Consider the following 25,631-nt stretch of genomic DNA (forward strand, 5'->3'; position numbering starts at 1 on the left):
AATGACTGATTGTGGTTGGATAAAGTGGTCCTTGTCCACAGTGGAATCAGTTTTCACGAGCGGATTCGCAGCCGCGTAAGCGCTGGACGTTTAATCGCGAAAACGAGCAGCAACCGGAGCCCTACTTTCGATTCGCTGTAGTGCACGAAATATCGGCGAAGGATTAAACCGGCGATCGACACAGTTCCTTTACGTCATCCCTCTCCGTGGCCGTGCAACAACGAGGGCTTTCCCTTTCTTGCGCTCGGCTCTTGGCACTCGGCTCGCCGATGATTCATCGAATCGTTATCACCTCGCGAGATTCGTTAACGAGCCGCCGATCGACAGCGGATTCCATTTGCCTCACTCAGTTTTTCCGCGTGCTCGTAAAACTGTATTATCCGAGAACTCGACACCTGGAAATGCTCTCTCAAAATCGATCATCCTCCCTTTCTGTATACCTACCATAGTTGTACACCTAATTTAAGACACTGGTGTGTTTATATTTTTAGAGAATAGATGAAGGAAAAATGAATTGTGATGCTTATCAGCATTTTCTCTTCGTTTAATCTCACCTGGAAGCAAAGAAACATTTGAAAGAAAGAAAGTGCGGATGCATTTATGGGTTCTAAAAATTTTTTAAAAATTCCAGAATACAAAATTCGACAAAATTTTGTAGGATATTTAAATTCTTTGTAGGATAAAATTTTATTTGATTCTGCGTTCTTAAAATATGTCTACAAAATAGTGATACAAACACGAAAAAATATTTCAGACGAATGTTGCACGGTATTGAATAAAGTTTCACATCAATTGTTCCGCGGTGATTTTGTTTTTGCTTCGAGTCTCGCGAAGATCGCAATCAATTTTCTAAATGGAACTTTATTATTTTTAATCACATCTGTAAATGTACGTCTCTCTTTATGGGCGAGTTTTCCCGGCGAACGTAATCGTCCGTTACACGTGTAAACGGATAATCCTCGGCTCCAGTCGCGAGAGAAACGAGGCGCGCGACGCATATGTAGATTAAAAGGCCGGGGCAAAAAAGCGATCGAAGAAAGATGCTGTAACGCTGCAGTTGGCACGCAGCCATTCGCCTTTTTCCCGCTCTTCGGACTGATGGCTCGCGGAAAATATCAATCGCGCGGGAATGGAATTCTTATCTCGCGGCACGCTCCAAAAATGATTCTATCAAACGGGATCGCCTCGCGTTCCTTTCATCGCAGCGAATGGAGAGCTGAAATTAAAACGGGACACCTCGATTATCGCTTTAAACGTTCCACTGGAAATTCAGCAACCTCGACAATCCCGTGCAAACAAAATAATTCATTCGAAGAAATGTATATTAAAAATTTAGATTTCTGATGCTGAACAGCACTTTTGGTTTTAACCCTTTGCACTCCGAATTATTTTTCGCTTTTGTTGCCAAATAAAAGGGCCCAAATAGAAAAGTTTTAAAAAATACCTTTTTTATTTTTGCATGTAACCTTGTAAATTATAATTTCTGGAAAATCTTGTTTGCATATCATTTCGTAAACCAATGCTTCTAATTTATTATAAAAAAAATCAGGTCCTTTGGTACAATTATAAAAAAGTTATTAGTTTTTAAAAGGTGTACGAATACTTTGTACACCCACTGTATTTACATTAAATATAGCTCTGAAACTTTGATGTAATTTATATTTGTTTTTAAATTCAAATACATGTAAAAACCCGTTCTATTTACATTTTTCTTTCTCCGATGTCGAGTCACGCTCGACAAAGGAGTGCAAAGTACAAAGGGTTAATACATTGAAAATACGGGGTGATGCGTATGAAATATTACAAGCTCTTACAGACATTAACTTGAAAGTTTTAAGGTGTTGCATGACGCAGATGGAATAATATTTTTCATAATATAAAATATTGTAGGGTTGAATTTCTTAAGGGTGGGAAGAATAAAAACGATACTACGTATTTTTTTTTAATAGTCTTAATTGTTTAATCCAAATTTTTAATCCAAATTTTAATCCAAAGCAATTTTTACTATTCCATATAATTAGCACGGTTGCTACCAGTGTCCAATACGAAAAAGATTAATTTTGCCATTGTTTACAATCCCCAGTACATTCCGAGAGCTAGTTACTTATTAACTAGCAATGACAATTAAGGTTGGTTTACACGTGCTCTCCGGAGCAGTATGTTCCACGTCCATCGTTTTAATTCGCTGGCAAACGAATTCGAGGAACGAATTATCATGCCGCGAGCGTCGACTCGAAATAAAGGTCGTCGCGGCCAGACAGGAATTATTTATTCCTTAAATTGAGCAGCGAAATGACGCCACTTCCGTGCGAGTGACATCATTGAGTCGTCGCTCAATGCCGACGACACTGGTTCCCAAAGATATCTCGCGAAATTATCATCGTCGCGAATAAGCGCTCGAGAACCTGGACTGGCTTGTGCTATCTTCTTCCTCGCTCGATCGATAGCTGAATTGCGACTCGAGAGACGTTTATTCGCCGTGCGATTTTTTTCTCTTCGCTGCACCGGTAATGCACACCGATACGCCGGTGCTTCCCTTTCGCAAAATTCGGATCGAGGAATAACGGATCCGTGACACGCAGGGGTAGTTTTCAGCCGGAAACGGGCAACACGCAGTGACATTCATTCTCCCGTCTCTGCCGGAGGAAAGTTCGTTTGAATAGAGTAACCTTGCGCTCTATCTGCGTCCGGTTCCGGCCGCACACGTTATCGCAATTTGAAAAATTGGTCAGCAACCGTTGACGCAATATTTCACGCCACGGAAATGCTGAGCTCAGTCTCGCCTAGTCAGGGGAATTGACTCGAAAAGAAAAATTGATAGGGAAATACAGTTACCCTCTCTCTGCCAGTACCGGATTAGCCACGTGACAGTGTGACACAGGCATGACAGAGACCGGGCCGGAGCCCAATCGTGGGGGAGGAATATTGTAGTCCAATAGTGGTGTGGAAGGGGAAGAGAAGAGTGGGAGACAAATGGTAAAAATTGTACTTGTGTAATGGTAAAAATGGTTGCGTTTCCAATCAAACAATTCATTATTAAATAAAACCCCAGCTGCACCGAATATTTTTATTTTTGGGCCGACTCCGAAAAGCAAGACGTTATTTTTTTAATTAAATGTTCATGTTTACAGATTGAAAATGTACATGCAGGACTATAGATGGGAATATTTGTCAACTTGATAATAATTTTCGCAATGAAGGTCTTCGATTGTATAAAATAATCGCGAATTAATCATACAAAACCGCTGAATTCTGGAATATATGTCGCAGCAACATTGTAGCCTAGAATTCGCGTCGGCAACAGTTTTACTTGCAATGTTTTATCAAACGCAACGCGAATCCTCATGCGTGAAACTACTTCATGCGTTGCAATATTAAATAACAGCTTGCATAAACATAATTCGACTTTCTTTATGCGGAATACGAGATGGTCGCGGCGCGTGCATTACACTGGCTGAAACGTGTTGAATCGTAAAATAAAATGTTAGTGCCGCCGTGTGCGAGAGACATATTTATTTACTCAGGCTTGAACATTAATTTTCATGTCGATCACAGTGCACCGAGCTCTGCTGGCATCTGCGAGACACTAAACAGTTGACAAGTGGACCAGAGTGATAAACCTCGATGCATTTATTATCGAATAAATTGCTTTAATTACGCGGGCATTTCAATATCACCGATTCCAGAATGAATGAGTTGAATAAAATGATGTCGAGAATACCGATTTTGCTTGGGATCAATGAGACACTAGAGAGCTGCAAAATAAATCGCAGCTATAAATCTCGATCTTTTTATTATCGATATTAATATTGTTTTAATATTGTTGACTACACAATGAATGAATTCAATAAATGAAACAAACGACATAAAATGATGTCGCGTGTACGAAGCTTACAAAATAAAGATTATCTACTGTAGATGCAAGAGATAGAAATGAAATAAAATGTTAATTTCTTCCTCAACAATTTTAATAAATCAAAAATAGTATATTTTGCTATTTTTTAATATTCTTCTGATCTCTTCCTACTCACGCTTAAAATTCCACCCACTCTATGTTCTCATGAATATGTAAAATCCACAGTCTAGAATCACACCTATAAAAATTTCAACTTCTCAGTTTACATATCATCAAATAAATCGTGGGATTTATGCTTTTAGATTCTGCTTTGAAATTTCCCGGAATTCGTATTACAACGTGTGTGCTCAAATAAAGTTTAGCCCATTATCCGAAAGATTAAAGTATAGTATGTTTCATAGAAACCTTTTTAAAATTCCAATTAATTGTAAAATAAAACCTCGGGGTCTAATTATCTGAAACATGGAGACCAATTTAGCGTAGAACGAATTAAAATCGAACGTAACTGTTGTTACCAGTACTGCAGATTCCTGCTAGACCGGCCTCGGATACGGTCGATGTTCATCGAAACGGTCTCGCAATCACCGGCCGATGTCGCCTTCGGATTAAGTCGGCCGAATCGATTGATTTACACGCGCGTAAAACGATTTGCACGGACGATCCAGAACAACCGAGACATGAAACGCGTCACGGGAGCTGTGCAAAAGTTCACTCTGCGGTTTTTTTGCGGATAGAAATCATACCCGAAGCCACGAGAGCATTCGATTGAAACACCGTATTCGTGAGGCTTTCCGACACAACGTCGTCCAGTTTTTCGAGCGAGTGGCTAACGGCACCGCAGACAAAAACCTATCCGGGTTTAGACTCTAAACGGTGCACTCTCTCATTCCCTCCCACCTGACACATATTTATCAATCAACGTCAGCCAAGGTGCACCAAGAGCAATGGCAAGAAGAGCATGGTGGTCATTGAACAGGATTGTTCTTCTATCGGTCAGCTACAGCTTCCACGAAGCTTAAAAGTTGAAGCCTGAAGAAAATACTTCAATTTTGACCTCTGCTCAACTCCTGATAAGATACAGTCGTGCACAATACCAAGTGGACACTCTTAAAAATCGTATAACTTTCTTAAAGACGTTAGACCGACTAGTTTGCTAGAGAATGAGTAAACAAAAATTTTTGTGTAGTTTGCATTTGGTAGAAATATGATTTGAATTTTTTTGGGAACCTAGAGCAATTAGTTTACTACAGGATGTGAAAACATTTTTTTTCGAAAATAGCAATTGATCGGAATTATAGAAAAAATACTAAAAGTTGTATTTTACAACTTTTTTATGTGGGCCTATATTGATCATTTAAAAAGTATGTTTTGTAGGTCTGTGTCGATTATATGCATTGTGAAAGTTTCAACAAAATCGGTTGATGTGGGAGAAAACGACAGGCATTGAAAGATGTAAGAATTATTAGATATATGCCGAAAATCGTGAAAATCTGCCATTTTTACCATCTTTAAATGTTTGTAGCTTATTGGAAGATTAACCGATCTGGACAAAACGCATTTTTTAAGTTATCGTTACAGGCTCCGATGAAAAAGTTGAAAAAACATCATTTTCAAAATTTCTTATGATTTCAACCAATTGCAATCTAAACATTAATATTTGTTTACTCATTTTCTAGCAAACTAGTTCGTCTATCATCTTACAAAATTCATGTCGTTTGGACCAATCTTGAAGAAAATATGCGATTTTTAAGAGTGTCCAGTTAACAGGATAGGAGGCTTTTATGTAGTTAGATTGTTTGGAATTATTGCGTCGTTTGAAAGCGAGAAATTTTTATTTGTACGGGATTATTATCCTGGTACTTTCTTCAGTTTTCTGTATACGTACATGTGCGAGCATCTACGTGCACTATGTTCTATTATAGTTTTACGAGCCCAAGCTGTTGCCGCGCAGCGAAACTCCTGCACGTTCACTTGCACTTTAGAAAGCCTATCCTTCTTTCCTGCAAAATTCTTAGCGCACTCGTAAACTTTTCTTTTCCCATTTCAGTAATACTATAGCAGCTTTGGGTACTTTTGTTGTCCAGTTGACCGATTTCTTTCAAACATTATTCGCATGTAGAAATCTGAAAATTAATTCCTGTTCTAAATGTTAAATTATTACAAGTTGTTACAAGAAAATGAAACCTTTTTGGATTGTATCTAATGAAGAATAGGAGAATATTGTCATAGAAAATGCAGTCAGTACATACAGATTTATTTTAGACCTTACAAACGAGATTGGTCTCAAAAGAGTCTCTTGCACTGAAATATTATTCGCCTATAGAAATCTGATCATTGAGTCCAATTAATACTAGCTTCGATGTGAAGTCTAGAAAGAAAGCATTCTACAGAGAGCGTTAGTTGCCAGCCAAAGTTCTTGAGATCCTCTGAAGAAATCTTGTCGCGAGGTTCCTCGTGTCATCGTTTCGTCAGCGGAGTTTTCAGGGTTCACGGTTCGAGGACCCCGAAAATGAAAACTTTCTCAACTGGTCGATACTATTTATATCGACGGTCACGTGAGAGCCGATAAAGTCCGTGGATCTGGAAGACCTCGGTGAGATTTCAAGGAACGCAGGCAACGCGCTGCAACGCAACGGTGCATGGTCCAGCATGCTGCGACCGAACGGGAACATTCGGCTGCGAGTTCGAGTGACTCATCGTTATATTACGAGCCGACGCTAAACAATTGTGACATGTGCCGCTAACTGTTGAACGGTATCTCGGCAAATTGAATTCAATTAGAGCTTTCGTTCCTTCCTGGTCCTCCTCCCGACTGTACCGCAACAGGCGCCTACTCCGACTCTTCTAATAACGCCTAATCATCTCCCGACTCTATAAACATCTAGCAAATTTACTGCGGAGAAACTTTACTCCTCTCGTAGTTAAACAGACGGATTCCGAGGACTGGAAAGATGAGACGGCAATATTGTTGTATCGGACAAATGTCTTGCACATTTGATTTATTTTTAAATTATTAAAAATGATCTTGGTATGACTCGCGGGTCTCTGTGTATAATTTTTTATTGAAACTGTGCTCGGTTAAAAAGAATCCATTTTGAGAAGGCCGACAAGATGGAAGAACAATTTGATGGAAGAATAATTTAGAAAATTGTTCAAGAAAATTCATCTTGATGAGGCTGAACAGATAAAAGAAAAATCTCAGATTATGACTCGCGGTTCTCTGTGTATAACTTTTTGTTTAAACTGTGCTCGGGTAAAAAGAATCCATTTTGAGAAGGCTAAGAAGAAGGAAGAACAGTTCGATTGCAGAGGACCAATTCAATTCAGAAAATTGTTCAAGAAAATTCATCTTGATGCGGCTAAACAGATAAAAGAAAAATCTCAGAATATGACTCGCGGTTCTCTACGTACGACTTTTGAAACACGTAGAGACTGCAGAGATAAGAGAATAATTCCATAGCAGGAAACCAATGGTTCTCCAAGTGCGGTTTTTCAAAAATGATTCGACGTTTCTCGGAAACGATCGATTTCAAGAGCGCAGCGGCGATAAACGCGAGCGTCGATAAACACGTCGATAAACACGTTGATCGGCGATCATGTTATCAGGCTGGTCTGGTATTCGCGCGGCGACTAATTATCGCGGGAACGCGAGAGAGCGACGCGACGACGCGACACGTTGAAATGGTGGCATCTCTCGCCCTTGAATCCGAGAAATATGCATGTGGGTGCAGATTCTGTTACGCCGCGGGACACGCAATCCATTGCGAGCTTGAACGAAGAGTAATCTGTTCGAACTATGGTATCTCTATAAACATTTCTGGCTAGGCGGAGCAAGAACGTGTTGGAATCGAGACGGAGCACGAGTTCGAGAGAGGTAGAAAAAAAAAAAGGAATCGATATGTATGTGTTCGGAAGGATGTCGCGGGCGACGGGAGCCTCTCTCGATCGTTTTGCTCGGAGTGTCGCGTCGCGTCGGGGACGGGACTACTCTCCGTGACACAGATAATCGAAGAGTAAACCGTCGATTCGATGGATACCCTCGGTCTCACCATTTCGGGCGAAAAGGTCGATACGAGCGTAAGGCCCCGTTCACCGCCGCGGTTAGAGAGCTCTCGGCGCGAAACGGCGGGGGCGTTGTGACAGGACCTTGTCGCGGCCCACACGCAGGGCTGTACCCAATACTTCTACAGAAATCACCATCTGAGACTCCTGGCTGCAGAAAATCCCCAGACCGTCCACTGCGATAGGTCCTTTTCCATTCAACTCGTCAATCCAGAATTTCCAGATGATAGTCTGTTCTTTGAAGAAACTTCCTGCAAAATTCTACGCGGACTTAAAGTTGTAGTAGAATAAACAATGTTTCTGGGAGAATATTATAGCTGTTCATCTCACTCTAACTGCGAGATGGTGAACATTGTCGAATTTTCCGAATGCTGAAGCACATGGTGTGGTTTCCGGAGATCGAGAAATGTTAGTAGGTAAGAAGATGGTCGCGCGCGCGCGAGCATACCCAGGGGCAACACCTGTTTCTCTCGGAAGCGAAGGCGTATCGAGCAACATGCGTTTCGAAGCCAGGTGATCGAACACAGCTTCGTGTGCCGAGACGCCTCGAAGCCCTTCGCGATCGAATGAACGAGCGAGCGAGCGAACGAGCGAGCAGGTGTCCGAACAGAAGGCTGCACCCTGTTTCCTGTGCCGGTCAGGGACGGTGCACTGGCGAGGCTCGATTCTGCTCTACGGTCCCCAGAACCCGAGGAGACCCGTTTCCAAGTACGTGTCGACCGTTTAACGGGTCCCCGGCGCGGTGTTCTAAACGCGCGGCAATTAAGTTCCGCTTCGCGCTCCGCTCGCCGCTAATTGCCCGATGAATTTCCAACCGCGAGAGAACTGTGAATCGCGGACCGCGGGGCAATCTCAACAGTCCGCGAACTGTCAACGACTGAACCTAACAGTTCCAGAAACTGCTCCGGGCTAGGAGACTCCGTGGATTTATTCCCGGTACCGTAACGTGCGATTCGGAACGGTGAATACGGACGGACGGCGAATTTCGGATTTTTGCGTCCTGGTTAATTGTTCGCGAGGAGCCGAGGTAAAAGTGCGCGCGGCATTGAGAGTACGAAAAGAGAGCAAGGAAAAGAGAGAGAGAGAGAGAGAGAGAGGGGGGGAGAGACAGGCGTATTGGTTATGTAGGCTAAAGCCAGCGATCGATTTCACGAACGATCTTCCCGTACGCAGAAACGAGAAATCAAGGCCGTCTTTCAGTGCATCTTCTTTGGAAGCGAATGGTCCTTGCTCGCTATCATTGGCTAAGTTGCTGGAGATTTTCGATTCAATGTCTTCGCTGAAGAAACTTCGGGCACGTTCAGGACTTCAAGACTTTGAGGGCTTCAAGACTTTCAAAATTTTCAGGGCTTCAAGACTTTCAGGGTTTCAAGATTCTCAGGACTTCAAGACTTTTAGGGCTTGAAGACTTTTAAAAGTTTCAGGGCTTCAAGACTTTCAAGACTTTCAGGGTTTCAAGAGTTCTCAGGACTTCAAGACTTGAAGACTTTCAAGACTTTTAGGGCTTCAATACTAACAAGACTTTCAAGACTTTCAGGACCTCGAGATTTTCAGGACTTCAAGATTGTCATGACTTCAAGACTTTCAGGGCTTCAAGACTTTCAGGGATTTAAGACCTTCAAGACTTCCAGGACTTTTAGGACTTCAAGACTTTCAGGACTTTGAAAAAGACACAAGCCCTGTTCACATACTAGATAAATGATGACTGGGGTACAACAAACTGGCGAGTAGACAACAGAGACACGATCGATTCCGAGCTGTTAATAGGCTGTTCTGGAGCACCGTGAAATATGCTTCCAAGGTCCTAGGGCACGCGACACGGCAGCCGACTACTCGGATCGGCGAGATTGATCAAGATATCAGCGTGTCATTGTCGTAATTCATATCGCGAACGAGAAACGCGAGCCACGGGCGATTGTTCGCCGTGGCGCAACAGTGAAAGCCCACTTAGGGGACGCTGCGCCGATTAACGAGCGATATACATATAGTATATCGGTATATACATATATAATATATATCGGTAGAAGGGGAGCACACGTGCACACACACATACACCAGCATCTTTTGAAGCCGAGGCACGCCCGTTGGAACCCGGTCGAAAATTATCCGTCTGTGTCCGATTTACAACGAGCCGGTCGCCCACGCGCGATAAATCGCGGCCCGCTGTAAATTGTGCCATAGGTGCAGCGATCGACGATCGACGATCGGCGGAGGACACGGCGCAATATTTCACCCCTCACCGGCCTCATTGTCTCGGGCCCTAACGAGAGCCTCGCTCCGTTTAAATGGAATTATCCTGTCTCATTAACTAGCCATCGACGTACTCCTCGACACAGGCACCACGGGCCTCAGGGTCGATTGTAGATCGCCGATTTTATTGTGACGAAAATGAGATGATCTAACTAAAGTATGAAAGTGTATCGTATCTAACAATTTGACCTCGCAAAATCAATTTTTAAATATTTGTTAGAGGTAGCCCTAGTAACATATTATCCTAAGCTTTTCTTTCACGGTTATTTGTACAGTATATCATAAATAATATACATATAAACAAGGTATTTCCACGGTAAAAATTGGGGGGAAAAAAGGAAAAAATTTAATACCCACGTCGGACTTGACGCCTGCGTAGTAAGCTGATGCCCTACCGCCGAACTTACACAGGTGTTTTGCACGTAGATGCTACATATAATCTGAGCTACTAGATACGTCGACAAATTTAAATAAAAAAATATTTAAAAAACGAAGGCCCACTCCGAAGAAACCTAAAAGGGTTTTCTTATATTACATAAACAAATTCTAAGGCTGCACACAATAAAACTGTAGTGGGCCAACCATTGCGCGACAGTAAAAAAATTCCGAATTTGCATATACATATATCCTATAAATAAGAAAACAAAACAATCAATTTTGTATATAATAATTGATAAGCTTTTAGTAGTAGCAACGTTTCTAACGTCTGTAAGAAGTGTTTTGTATTTTTATGTATTTAAATGTTAGTAAGCATTGTGGTTGGGCCAATGTAGTATTATCGTACGTAAATTTCTTCTTAATTAACCAACTATAATAATTGTAGGCCCAACGTTGGATATTCGTCCTATGTTGGGGATAAACAAAACCACCAACCACATATCCCAACCAACTCTCAATCGTTGGCCACCGTTGGCCAACCATAAATGCTAGTAGGGAGTCTAGTGAACCGTTGTCGTCCTTGAATGGCTAGAGAACAAGGAAAGAATGTTCTTTAGTGGTTCCTCTGGGCTTTATTGCAAATTATGAATCATCAGAGTTCGTTCGCCCGAAAGAGAATCTATGACGGTGTTTCCGAGTAAGGTCCGGTGATTTTTCTCGTTTGTTTTCCTGGTTGATTTTTCTGAGAGCCGGTGAGTCAAGAAGTTCGCAACCAGTTTCGCGAGTCTCCTCTTCCGCTTACAGAGATTTCGAGACTCTCCCATTACGGTCGAGCATAGTTGTACCGTGGAAACGCGGAATTTTATCGTTCCGAGATAAGAGTTGAAGAGCCTCGAGAGGTGTTTCGGCTCTCGAGGATCCTGGCGACTGGATAAGCGACGTTTTTCACGTCGCTGCTTCGAACGGGTATTAAACGTCGATCGAACCGGATACTTTCGTCCTTCCCGTCCTCCAGGAGTCGTTAAGGACTCGTCCGAGGACTCGTTAGGGACTCTCGTCAGCTGCGACGATGTCCCGCGATTTTTCCCCAAGGTCCTCGACTCCGGTCTCCGAGATACGTGGGACGAGAAAACACCGATGGAAAGCTTGCCTCTCTTTATTTCTCTCTCTCCAGGAGCGCTATAGAAAACGATAGCCGATTAGAAGAGCTGCTGGGCTGCTCTCGAGAGCGAGATCATTGTAATTAGACAGCCTCCGCGTACGGGACACTGTATCAATTTACCGGCGCAGTTTCGGTGTAATTTGCGGCTTCCGATCGCGCGAGCGATAATTACGCGATTACATCTTGTCGATAAGCGGACGGGGAAACCGGTGATGCGGAGACACTCGCGGGAAAAAGGATCAGAGGGACACGGACGAGTCTGGGACCACGCCTAAAGGTACGTGTCCATCTGAGAGTAAAACTATCGTGAATTACTCTCGAGAGTCAAATTCGTCAGTGTACACGGTGTTTAGAACTCTCGGAGAGCGAACAATGAGTTGAAACTCGCAAATGGACACGTTCAATTTTTCCCTCGGCGAGCAACTATCAGCACACGAACGCCATTCGTATAGCTGAGAGTGCTGAGAGTCTTCTGGTTAGTTTTATCTGCCATTGTATACAGATATTTACACATATACATAAATCGAACAGTGGGCGGGAATTTAAATATATTAACAATTTAATGATATTTATATATTGACATCGATTTTTCGATTTTTATTAAAAAATTAATTCACCAAATCATTATTATTATACAGGGTTTTTGGCGCGTAACTGTCGCCACGATTTTTCATTTACTTCCCAGAGTCTGACAACAAATTTTTCTTACGAAAGTTAATCAATATTTAGTCGGTTACAGGTTGAAATATAGAAAATTACAGAAACTATTTTGTTCGACAAAAAATCATGGTTATCTTGACTTTTTTAAAATGGCACCCTATATGTTTGACTTCGTAGGGCTATTGCTGTTTAAAAAATAAATTCAATGATCAGATGATCTAGACTTCAGAAATTTAGGCTTGATCAACCGATGTTGCTTATTGTAAATTTTTCTTGAAAATTATGTTCTCTGAAGCAATGGAGGAATCTCTAGACCAAAAATTACAATTTTAACGATTAATTACACTATTATTTGAAATCCTTCGTCCGTTAAACGGTCTGATGTTCCTTAACATTCCGGGATTGCAAGGGTGCGGGATGCGCCTTCTTCGTTTCTCGATAATGCACGCGATGGGGTATTTCAGTAGTCAAAAGCGCTGGATAAAAGATCAATCTAGGCCGCGATCGTCCTCAAAAGTCCTATTTTTACATTTACGAGGCGTAAAATTTGCATCATTCGGAAGTACCTGAAAAATTGCGGCGACGGTTACGTGCCACAGCCTGTATATCGTTAAATTTATAGAAATTAGACTCCAGGAGTAGTATTGTTTATACGATATACTCATTTGTTAGATCCGACCGCAAGCACTATCCATGGTTTAGTCCCAAATATTTTCTTTCTGGAATTTTTGTTTGCTGGTTTGGCATTTCGCTGCACCTGCAATCAAACTGGACTGGTTCGCAGTAGATCCGGGAAAAATGGTCCAAAACGAATGAAGTATTCCACGATATTCGGAGGACATTCCGAGTCGATCCTCGGGAATACTAGAATCCCGGTGAACTCGGGGGAATTCGACCTCACGTGGCCGGTGTCGCGGTTGATATCGGGAGGAGACCGCGAAGGAGCTGGATTAACGGGAGAATCGAGTGGTCCGCCTCGCCTCGCTTTACCTTGCCTCGCCTCGAGGAGGACCGACCGACCGCTGGAGACAGAGGACAGCGAGGAAGAAGAAGAAGAAGAAGAAGTAGGAGGCGGCGGCGTCTGTTATACTGTATACTGTATACGCTTTGCCGGAGGACGAAAGGGGGGCACTGTAGGAGGGAGGAGGAGAAAGGGGTAAGGAGGAGGAAAAGGAGTAGAAGGAGAAGAGGAGGAGGAGGAGGAAGGTAGGAAGGGAGCCCCGTCCATGTCGAGGGGTGAGGGAGAGGAGGAACACGCTCTCCTCCGGTGCACACTCTCGTGGTGACTCCAACCGGCAAAGTGCTCGCGTTCGTGAAAGTCCACAGACGACTTTCAGGGTCGTCTGCTCCGCTCGTTCCTTCAGAACAGAGCCGGCTTGGTGTCTCGCGAAAAAGGAGGCCCAGACACCGAAAGGGATCCTTCGTCGCCTGGCGAGCAGCACGAGCTAGAAAGAGTCCTCTGCTCCTTGCGGACTCGGTCGCGACAGATCTCCATCAGTCGATCCGCGGAGATCGATGAGACCGACGACGACCAAGTCGACGATCGATCGTCGTCACTCGTTCCCGTTGGCTTCGGTGGATTCGAAACGCGCGACCAGTTCCTCGACGGATCGATGCCGCTCGCAACGTCGAGGAATCGATAGATCCCTGGATCCGGACGATCCCCGCGACGTGGACATGTGGTGATCGGGACCGTGCGCACTTCTTCCGTCGCGAACAAACCGTCACGGAGCCTTGAACAGTTTCGAGCGTGACGGTGGACAGTTATAGTGAGAGACGTCGTCCTATCGTACTCGGCTATAGTGATAGAACCGGTGGCGATATGTCGTCCAGGCTACGAGGTTCCGCGAAGGATAATTCCGATGTCGCGGTGAGGAGAGATCATTTCCGCGAGGACTTGAAATCGTACAAGAACGGCACGAATCGGTACCATTTCGGGATGACCAGGCAGAACGACGAGGCCAAAAATGGCCGCGACCATAAAGACCGATCGCCCGACGACGCGGACCAGCTCTACAAAAAGAGCAGGGAGCACTTCGGCGCCTGGGACATCAAGGACATCGTTCAGGACGACAGACTCGGCTCGAGGAAGCAACCGGATCGGTTCGAGGACTCGCGTCTAACGAACGGACGGTCCAGGAACGATTTCGCGAAACACGATCGCCGGGAGGATGATCGAGGAAGAACCGAATCCGTTGATCGGGACCAGTCGCACAGATCCAGGAGGAAAGACACCTGGGACGGATCCGACGCGAAGGTATCGTTGAAAACGCATCGGAAAAACGATTCCCAGCCGATCGACGAAAGGGATCTGCTTCTGAGGGAGATCGAGAGCCTGGCTGTGGACGGGAGATCGCCTGATCGACGGATCCGGGCGATGATCGAGCGGTTCAAGTGTCGGGAGGAGGAGAAGATGAAGTCGAAGAGGGATCGAGATTCCCTCAGCCCGGAGAAGGACGAGTATAGATCGAAGAGCATGAGTCGAGGCGATAATCGAGTGGATCGCGAGGACTGCGACAGAGAATTCGGGAGTCAGAAGGAGGATAGAAGGGAGAATCGAAGGACGGCGAGATCTAGGGTGCGGGAAGGTGACAGGAACGATCTCGAGGACGGCAGAAGCCGCTCCGTCGATCGGAGGCTCGACAAATCCGGCGAAGTAATTGGCGAAAAGAACGAGGAGTCGCGGAAAAGCGAAGAGACTCGGGGGTTACGACATAAAAGTGATCTGTACGGTTTGGAGAAGAGTCATAGGCGATCTAGAGAGATGGAGGACGATCCTCCTCGCAGGAAGGACAGTCCCAAAAGAAGGAGTTACGCCTACGAAGGGAACCCCGAAGATTTCGACATCAGAATACAGAGATACGAGCGGGCGCTTCTGGAGCCTAGAAGGGATCTAGACTCGCCCAGAAGACCTTCTTTGAAGGACTCAGCCGGCGATCTAAGTAGGAAAGAGTCGCTCAAAGACCAGGATCGTCAGGTAACGAGGAAAAGCTCCTTCAAGAGCGGGGACGCGAAGAAAAGTCGAGAGTCGAGCTTAAACAGAAAAACTTCGTTGAAGGAGAACGACATTCACCGGAAGAACTCGTTCAAGAACCAGGACACTGAGAAATACTTTCGGAAGGATCAGGAACAGGTGTCGAGGAGAGGCTCGTTCAAGGAGCAAGGATTCGAGCCGGCCAGGAAGAACTCGTTGAAGGATCAGAGCTCGGATTACGGGCGAATCTCGACGCGGAACTGCGAGAACGAGGAGGAGAGAAAGAACGCGAAAGGACATGGGGTGAGCAAGATAACGTTCAAGGAGCAGGATGAGGGGCAGAGGGTCCACTCGTTGAAGGAGCAGGAGGCGGAAGCGGGCAGAGTCGGTTTCAAGCATCGCGACGTTGCCAAGAAAAACTCGTTTAAAGAGAAGACCGTGGAGTTCGCCGGGATTTCGTACAAGGACCACGACGAGGAGGAGGATCTGAGTCAAAGGATTTCTTACAAAAATGATAGCAACGAGCCGGGGAAGGTTGTCTTCCGCAGTTTGGACGATTCGAGACAAAGGACCCCTGCCAACGGTCGTTACGTTGAATTCCTCCCGGCTTCGTATCAAACGGAAGGCGAGGTTTTAAACGAAGAGGTCCTGGATCAAGACAGAAGAAGTCCCTCGAAGGACCGGGACTCCTCTGCGAAGAGGAGAGCGTCCCTCCGGAGTAAGAGCCATGATTCCTTCGATAGGAAGTCGGAGAGACACTCAAAGCCCCTGAGTCCTCCGAAAAGAGACGATTGTCGAGAAAATTGCAAGGATCGAGAGGATTTCGACTCTAACTCCTGGCACGAGAGCAACAGGCTGTTCGCTGCGACGTATCTGAGAGAGAACAGCAAGTATCGATCTAATCCCGAAGGACATTCCGAAATCGAGCGAGATCCTTCCCCGGAAATGGGGTCCTACCTCGAAATTAAAGAGAAGAGACCCGGCGAGGTTTTGAACGATGAGAAACAGCGGAACGAGTATTCCACTGTTTATGCTCTGGGGGACGCGGATCAATCGAAGGATCCAGATGGCAGAGTGTCGTCGACTCGTGAGAGAAACGGCGCAACGATCATCAGGATCAGATCTAGTCCTGAGACCACCGTTGAGAGAAGACGTCGACGACGTCCTGCGCAGGAGCTGCACGCGGGCAGACGCAGGCGTTTCGAGGACGAAGAGGACAGCGAGGACGAGGCCGAGGAGGACGACGACGAGGATCCTCGTCGACAGAGGCCCAGGGATCCTTTCCCCCCGGGACGAGGCGTTACCACACCGTCCCGGAGAATCTGGAACTATCGCGAAGGGGTATGGCATTTTCATGAGTCAATCGCGTTCGATCAGTCGTTTATGGTTCAGAAGCGAGAAGCGATTTTCATTAATCGATGGAGGAGATGAGAGAGGGAGAGGGATGGAGGGAGAGTCGTTCATTGGTCGAGTCAGGATTTTCGGTTCCTCTGATTTTCATCGATGACGATGCTGCTACTGGTGATCATGGTGCTACCCAGGCCTAAAGACGGAACAAGCTTACGTGCGCGGAGTGTGGTGGTGGATCATGCTGTGAACGGTTCTCCTCCGGGGTTACGTATGTTTGATTTTCTGCGTGGATGGGGTCACTGAGAAGCAGGATATACGAGTTTTGTCTTCGGAGAGGGTTTCAGCGAGATTGAGCGAATATTATCGGTCCTTTTGTGGAAGCTCCTAAAAATTACTTCTCTGAATTATAGCTTTATCGATGCGAACTACTATTAGTCAAATGAAAATATAGTTCAAGATAGATTTGTTCAAAGCCTATCAAACATACGTAACCCTCCGCGAGTTCTCAACAGACATAAGCACTGGTGCCTAACATTGCACTGCTTTAGTATGTGATTCTAGCTGAGCAAAATGATTTTTGTCAATTTTTTTATGCTCGTTTTGTATTCGAAAATTGTTCCTCAGAATATTTTCGCAATATTTCTTATCGGTCTTCTTCTACTGTGTTTCATAATATTTTTACGATATCTTTCGATCATTTTCTTCCCACTTTGAGGTACAATAACACAGGAAATGTTGTGCTTAAATTCTGTTCGTTGCACTTTCTAATGTGCATTTACCAATTTTCTCTGCACCGTTCGATCGATACTGATCTAATAATTCGTAAATCTACAAAAAAATTGCTATAAATTTCCAAGCGAATTATTTGGAGTATAATGCACGTTTCCGAAACCATAATTTGGACTTTTGCTCAGCCAGAAGTGCACTTTAAAGCAACGGTTTCCGCGAGTTGCATCACGCGGCTCGCATCCGCGCGATACTCGGCTGTCCGGCCGCGATGAAACCGACCGAACATGTACGAAACAAGTGAAAGTAATCATGAACGTAATTACTCGTTTATCTCTGTAGGATTATCGGACATACGAGCGCATATGAGCGGAGCCAATGTAGAAAGTTTTGATTAAATTCATAGTAGACGAGTGAAATTTTTTTCATTCCAATCCAACCCCATGCGACTGGTTTTCTCGCGAACGCGAGCGCGATCGCGCAGGCAAACAACCAAACAAGAACCGTGCAATTCTACCTCTCCTGCGCAATGTTTCGTTTGATAGCGCACACCGAAATCATAATCGAGAGCCGGCTATAGATCGATCGGAGTGAAAGTGAACCGTCCGGTGGCCCGGTTGTCAACGGTCTCGCTAATCCTTTAATCGATACGGTTGGTAGTCGAACTTCTTTTTCGTGTTGATAGCGAACGTTGACTTTCTCGCGACCGTTCTCCTTCCATTTTCAAGCTTCGGCCTCCTGAACACCGTCTCTCCTCGGAACTCTCCAATGAAAATCACTGATAATCCTTCTATCGATCGATGAACATTTCTTTTGAAAAAGGATCGATGACGTGGACATGGCGATTTCTTCCCCGGATAACTGTGAAACCTTTCAGTTCAAAACTTTCGGATACTCTTTTGTACAGATTTCAGGAAGATGATTAAATTCTTTGATTAGGATCAAATTCAAATTGAGCTGCAGGTGATTTCCTCTATGAGAAAGGAGTGCTCAAATGATTACTACGAGCCTTATAGTTCAGTTCGACTGGAATTTAGCGTCTTATTTGGTATGATTGCTCTAACGGTAGCTGTAATCAGTATCGCAGGTATAATTAGCATGGCTCAGGTACAATTAGAATGCCACAATAAAAAGGGAATAAAGAATTAAAGAAATCATAACTGTTCGAACATTACCGTATCGATCTTTTCGCTCGATTTTAATCTCCTGCGGCCTGTAAACTGTAAAACAAGAAACTGTCTGCAATTAATTATTGCTCTGCCGGTAGCTCCAGGTGTACTAAAGGTGACTATGAAGTTTCAAGTCGATTCTTCAAATTTCAACACTGTGGCAGTCAATTTACCAACAGTACTGATCAAATTCATCGTGTTTGATCTTTTGCGATCTATAAAACGAAAACGGGAGATTGCCTGCACTTAATTATTGTTCTGCCGGTAGCTCCAGGTGTACTAAAGGTGACTATGAAGTTTCAAGTCGATTCTTCAAATTTCAACACTGTGGCAGTCAGTTCTCCTCACACTGACAAAATTCACTTTCTAAGCTTGAAAGCGCAGTAGTTCCGTCAATTTTCTCTATGTTTTGACGAAATGGCAGAAAACCGATTTTGTCGAGCAGGTAGCTTAGAGTAGCCCCCAGGTTTTCAATGTCCTTACGTAATTCCGCGGTCTATTGGGCAACGCGTCATGGAAATGTCAGCGGGCCGCCCACAAGCGGAATGGTCGCGCCGCGTGTAGGACACGCACGCAGCCCGCGGATCACATCTTTCCTCTCGGTGGAAAAAATTCCGTAGCCTTTGTGTCCGGGATCGGGATGATCGGCGTCTGCCATTGCAATCGATGACGCGAGTACCGATGGAACCGGCTCGAAATTCTAGTCGAATCATACGATGTCGGGGAATTTTAATTTCGATGATTTTTGCCACGTCAGGGAGAGCAGTGACGCAATCGTTTGCCTCCGTTCGCATACTAAGCTGCGTCACGCGTATTCTCGTACCCGAGAATGGAGAGAACAACAAACCCGAACGATTTGAACCGGAATTAACAGGCCTGCGGATCGAGGAATCCCGATAGATAGGTCCGATCCTATGATTTGGCAATCGCAGGAGTTTCCTCGATCTTCTATTGTAATTGTGTACTGCTTCATAATTCTACACTGCTTATTTCGTTATGGGTCTTGTTTGTTTCGGGAGTTTGAATTTTATAGATTGAGAGTTTTTTGATTTTGAGAGTGACGTTCTGTTTCTCTTGGACCAAGTTGAAATCAAATGAAAAATTGAATTGGTTCAAGAAATTATCTTTAGTTTTTGAAATTTAATTCTGCTTGGATCTATACGTTGCGAAAGTATGACATAATTAATTGCCCAAGGTTCCTACTTTCCTGTTACGCAGACTCATGATTTATGTATCACGAAGTACAATAGGATGGAAAAATGAATAACTAAGTTCATACGTTGCTTCTTTGGAAATGGACAGAACGAAATAGGATGACAGAAAGCTGATTAAAATTAATAGCGAAATAAGTGAACAGACTACAAGTAGAAAATAAGCGGATCAAATACAAAACAGCGATAACTAGACTGCGGATTTTATGCATTTATAGCAAACATGAGTATGTGCAATTCAAAGCAGTGGACAGATTAAAAGGATTTAAAAATATCAATGTACTGGTTTCAGCTGATTAATATCATCAGAGAAAAAATTACATTTCTATTTAGCTCCTGTGTTGTACAATTTATGAAGACAATTTTAGAGCTTTTATCATTTTCTAATAACGGCAAAGATTTGATTGAATCAATAGAAAATTAATTAGAAACATTTCAAAAGAGAAATGTTCGACACAAGTTTGATTGGCTCGAGAGGATGAGAGGAGTTAGATGAGATCTTATTCGTGCACATCCGGTCTAGTTCTCTTCCAGTAGCATCGTTTAATCTCCGTGGACGGTCCGAAGCAGCGATCCGCCCGAAACCGTGGAGACAAATGAATAATTCAAGCGGAAAGATACGCGAGAAGGTGTCCCAGGTGATCTCCAGCTGGCCGTGTCGGAGAAAAACGGGGGTACCCGTGGTCCTTTCACTCGTGAGTCAGGACGAAAAATATGTTAATTAGACGGAGGGGACCGAGCCGGCGCTCGGCCGCGTAGATCATTATTCAGGATTACTATATATAGACAGCTAGAGACACCGTCGATTCACATATTTTCCATCGCGTGTGTCTCTCGTCTACTCGATATTTGGCGATGCGGCTGCCGCCGAGCCGTTCCACGTGGGCGGACCGACCATATATGCCGGCCGGAAGGTTCTTGAACGCATCCAACGCGCTTCGGCCATTTCCATCTTCCCTTTATCTACCGATAAACGACTCGCCAAATGATTTTGCTGGACCCCGGAGATCCTCCAAGTGTCGCACAGTATGCTCCCCGTAAGATAAAACCGAGGAAATCTACTCTTTCCACGATCTAGCATCTAGCTGGACAAAGTTCAATTTTGATGATGATCCAGATGTGTGAAATCACATTAGAATTCGATAGTACAATAGAATGTTCATTTATAATCTATAATGATATACTTCCGAACCGCCGAATGTAATGCATCGTGCGATCTAACGCGATCCAGCGCGATACGATCTCGATCACGATCCGTTCGACCTTTTCACCGGGAGCTTCCTCGAGAATCACACTGCACCATCCCGTCGCTGTTTTGTCGATAGATTCAAAATCCTGGGATACCGAGACGCTTTTTCTAAAGTCCAAGGTCTAGGAAATTCTTCTTTGAGAATTGCGTCGGATGCCGACATGCTCGGTGTATCTAAATCCGGTAAATTTTGTTGTGTGTAAACGTTGTCCTCGTATTGAAAAAAAAATAATTCGTAACCGAGAGGGTTAATCGAGCATTTCCGATAATCTGCCAGAAAAATGTGTCGAACAAAAGTATACACAACCCTACACAAGGGTTAAATTAGTTATCACGTTTCCATAATTAAAATGTTTCATTAAACGAAAGTACGTTACCTTCTTCACGGAATGATAAAACAATTTACCAAAACAGAAGTCATGGAGTCTCCGAAACCAGCGAGTTCAGACAGCAAAGTATATAAAATTAATTTTACTATAATTTCAATAGATCGAAAGATTGGTGATAACTAGACTGCGGATTTTATGCATTTATGAAAAAAATGGACACGTACAATTTAAAGCAGTGTACATGTTAAAAATGTTTAAGGACATCAACGCATTAGTTTCCGCCTAATAGGATAATTCAAAGAAGAATACAATTTTTATTTGGCTGCCTGTGTCCTGCAATCATTTGCAAACATTTTTTATTTTCCATGAAGATCCGCAGTCTATTGATAACAGATGGTTTAGGAAACGATTGATCCCGAGTTTCGATTACGCCGAGCTCACGAAAGCGGAATGGACAAGTCGAAAAGTGGTCGCGATCGTCGAACGTGGCGAGCCGCTGGCAGCCAGCGGCTAAACAATTAAAAACTTTTCCCAATTACCGGACTCGAGCTCCGACCTTGTCCCGCTTCGCACGTTATTATAAGCACCGCCAGAGGATGATTCAATTTTCCTCTATACACTTTTTTCCCCCTTCCCCCCCTCTCTCTCTCTCCACGACTCTCGCTGGGTTAAACTATCAGACCGTGGATTAGAAGTTCTCATTTTCATAAATCGTTGCGGAACTGGATTATGGAAAAAATTTGTTCGGCTGCGAATGGGAGCAGGGAACTGGAGATACCTTAACGATGATCGTAACATATGTTTCTTACTTGTAACTTAGTTGCTGTTATCCTGGAATGACTCTAGCGAAGAGTCTGCTATACTCTGTGTTTCGAAATTATAGCAGTAGAAGTATTGGTCTAATTGTCAATCCCACTCCTCATGCTCTAGGATAATAGGCTGTATGTTGTAAGGCCAGAATGAACTACTATGAACATTCTGAAAGTATCATATGATTAGATTATAGGCCAGTGATCGGCAAACTCATTAGTCAAAAGAGGCAAATATCAGCGATACAACGATTTAGATTTCCTTTAACAGCCAAATTTCTTTACAAAAATCCTGTTTCTAGAAGTTAAAACCTAGGTACACTGAATAAAACTACGCATACTTTATAATAATCTTATTTATCGATTCAAATAGAAATTGCTCTTTATTTGAATTTAGATATAACACACTGACTATATTTAATTTAATGATGCTTTCGGCGCTACCGTTTCGATCATTTAATAAATCTAGCAATTTTACTTTTTTACTTACTAAAATATTTAACATTTACGATCGATATTTGGGATTATTTTAACACACTGGACTGATTGAAAATCGTATTAAAATACTATTAAATTAAAATACAATAAATTAAGTTTAAACACGTAATTCGTGGAGGAGCCGCTGTTTGCCGACCACTTGATTAGGGGATGATCATTACAGCAACTTGACACAGTAGGCAAATGAAAAGAATTTAAGAACATGAATGCACTCTAGACTGGGCTTATCAAAATTCTGACAAGAAGTATGAAGCTTTTTAATCAATTTGTATCTGCATAAAGGTCCACAATCTAATGATCACATCAGTTGTTCACTCCGTTCTGTTATCGTGGAAGACGAGTGAGATACACACTTATTACGATCGTCATTAAAAATTCCTCTCACACACCTTCTTTCCATAAACGGACTATAAAAACCACGAACCGTATCCCCCTCGATCGATTCGAAGGTTTACTCTAATCCTTCATCGACTGACATTTCTGATGATCCAGACCTTTCACCGTGTCGTAATTATCGTGACACTATCGCGAGGTTCTCCGCCATTAACAAGCATGAGTCTCATAATCGGACTGCAGATTTTATGCATTTATCACAAAAATGTGTTAAACTTCACTTTGGGGGACCAAAATGTTCCACTTTTGTTTTTATAGAAACCTCAAATAAAAATTTAGTTAAAAATAATAATACTTCATTTCAGCCTCATCGCTAAGAAAGTAGACTTGGTTTACGAAAACCTAACCAATACAATTCTATCGTAATCTTTCATTTTCCCATTCGCTCGTTCGAATAAATAAGAAATAAGAATTATAAATTAAATTGGAGTGAAACAGAAATTTATTTTCTTTCTTAATATGTTTAATAGGTTGAAGATAATATAACAGTATATAATATCTTTAATTCTCGTTTTCGTCACAAAATCCGCTGTCTACTCATCACTTTCCTTCCCATTGTTTGTTTCCAGTTTCTACTATATAAATATAATTATTAGACTGCGGATATTATGCATTTATAACAAAAACATTCAAAGAATCTAAGGGTATGGGTACATATTAATCCTGTTAACAGTATTAAAGGAAGTAATCAATTTTTGTTTGACTCCAGAATCTTGTAATTGATGAAGAAAAGTTTTATTTTGCATGAACATCCCCAGTCTAATAATTACAAATTAACGACAGAGAGTTCACTGGTTCGAAAGTTCGGCGCGTGTGAAGTTGCCGGATTTCGATCGTCTTTGACAGGGGTTTTCTTGGTTTTTCGCAGGGCGTGCTGATCACGGACGTAGAGGAGGGCCAGCCCTGTTTGCAGTGCGGGGAAACGTGTTCAGGATTCTCGCCGCACACGTGGAGGTAAGCTTTATTATCGCACGCAAACGGCCGGATATAGGAAAAATAAAAGCTCTGTTGCTGCGCCGCGCCGTCCGGATGGTCCACTATGCAAAGATGATAAGGCGCCAGCGTTCCGGACGCCAACCGCGTTATCTCAGCGGTGGATCGTCGATCGCGATCGAGCCGGTTCGACGAGTTGGGGACCGATGCTCGATAAGTTTATTTAACAACGGCGCTGTCGTGTTCAAATACAATGTACGCGCCTGCGGAGATTGGCAGATCTCTGGCCAATCTGATTCCTGATGGGCACGCGCCCTAACTGACTATTCTCATCATAAAAAATGCGGTACAGAACAAAGCGCATACATAAGTTTTGCTTATTTGTCGAGGAAAAACGGGTCGGCACGGAACGTGTTACTTCGTCTGTCCCATAATAATAGTAGCAAAAGAAAATAAATATAGAACGCAACATTTTTATTATCAAAAACAAGATTACATTAAACGATAAATTAAAAATATTACTCTCCTAATTTTTATCTTGAGTGTTCGGATAGTTTCTCTCTTGATTTCTCAATAATTTCGTTACTGCATTTTAAACTTGTAGGTAGGATTCCTTGGCTGCGAAGTTTTGCTTTCCCTTCTTGCGTGAGCTTAAAATTATTGGAGCCATCGTTCTTCATTGCTTCCAGTAAAACTTGTTCTTTTACGTCTAACTTTTACACTGGGTTGATACTCAATTGAAATGAAACAATTGATTTCGATCAGCGGGTGAAATTAGAAAAATAGTTATAATTCGTAATAATTGGGTTAACCTAAAAATTGAAAGAAGTGTCAAAACGAATGACAGATGTCATGAAACATTGATTCTGATTGAAGGCTTCGCAATTTTGCGCTACGACATAACTTACAAATGCATTCGCCAATAATTCCCGTTTCAATATTCACTTGCTACTATTATTATGGGACAGAGTGAGTAATATCCTTCATGTTTTTTTCAAAAATATTGATTATTCACTAAGTAGAAACCATTATGTCGGTCAAACTCATTAGAAAAGTGGTTCGAAAATAACGCAGGGAACTGTAAACAGTAAGGGGACCAAACACGTAAAAATTGGACAAGATGGTTGCCATTCCCGCCAGTATTCCCAGCTAATTCGCAGCAGCTTCGTGCACTTCCATTAGATTAAAATGTTCTATCTTGGAAGTGGCGTCGACGCTGACACATTTCGGCGTCTCTCGTTTTCCCACGTTTGTTGACGCCTGTCGGGATCGACTGGATTGATCGATGAATCCCGTCACCGGTCAATTAGCCGTGCGCGCCGTTTAACACGGTATATCCTTGGTCCCTCTAATCAAGGTATCGGGTTTCCTCGATAATTATCCGCGTCCATTAGCCGCGACGCGGAATTTTCAAGGCGTTCGATTAAGCGCGGAACAGAGACCCGCCTTGTGGAAAAAAAGGAAACGTTACCGGCAAAAAAATCAATTTCAGAAGTATACGGCAGCTTCTTACCACTACAGTCTGCTCATTTTGTGTTGTATACTGTGCATCAATATGTTGTGCATGAAACGACTCTTGAACTCTTTTCAAATAGATAACTGCATAAATGGTTACTGTGTAA

The 25,631-nt window shown here is 43.3% G+C and overlaps 1 protein-coding gene and 1 long non-coding RNA gene across 4 annotated transcripts in view; one reads left to right on the forward strand and one right to left on the reverse strand.

Moving 5' to 3' along the window:
• The window catches only part of Lmpt (four and a half LIM domains protein limpet), a 155,216-nt gene that overhangs the window by 24,318 nt on the left and 105,267 nt on the right, over window positions 1–25,631 (forward strand). For 2 of the 3 annotated variants that reach the window (XM_076425216.1, XM_076425215.1), the window contains one exon: window positions 23,945–24,030. In XM_076425216.1, coding sequence (XP_076281331.1) covers window positions 23,945–24,030 — 86 coding nt within the window. Of the gene's footprint in view, window positions 1–14,033; window positions 16,684–23,944; window positions 24,031–25,631 lie in introns of those variants that run through there. The other variant, XM_076425209.1, reaches the window with a different exon arrangement.
• LOC143209529 (uncharacterized) overlaps window positions 1–25,631 on the reverse strand; it is a 36,882-nt gene that overhangs the window by 1,338 nt on the left and 9,913 nt on the right. Inside the window, exon 2 of the long non-coding RNA XR_013009104.1 lies at window positions 1–25,623. This is a non-coding gene — a long non-coding RNA (uncharacterized LOC143209529). The remainder of the gene's footprint in view (window positions 25,624–25,631) is intronic.

Source organism: Lasioglossum baleicum, chromosome 6, assembly GCF_051020765.1.
Source record: "Lasioglossum baleicum chromosome 6, iyLasBale1, whole genome shotgun sequence".
NCBI lineage: Eukaryota > Metazoa > Arthropoda > Insecta > Hymenoptera > Halictidae > Lasioglossum > Lasioglossum baleicum.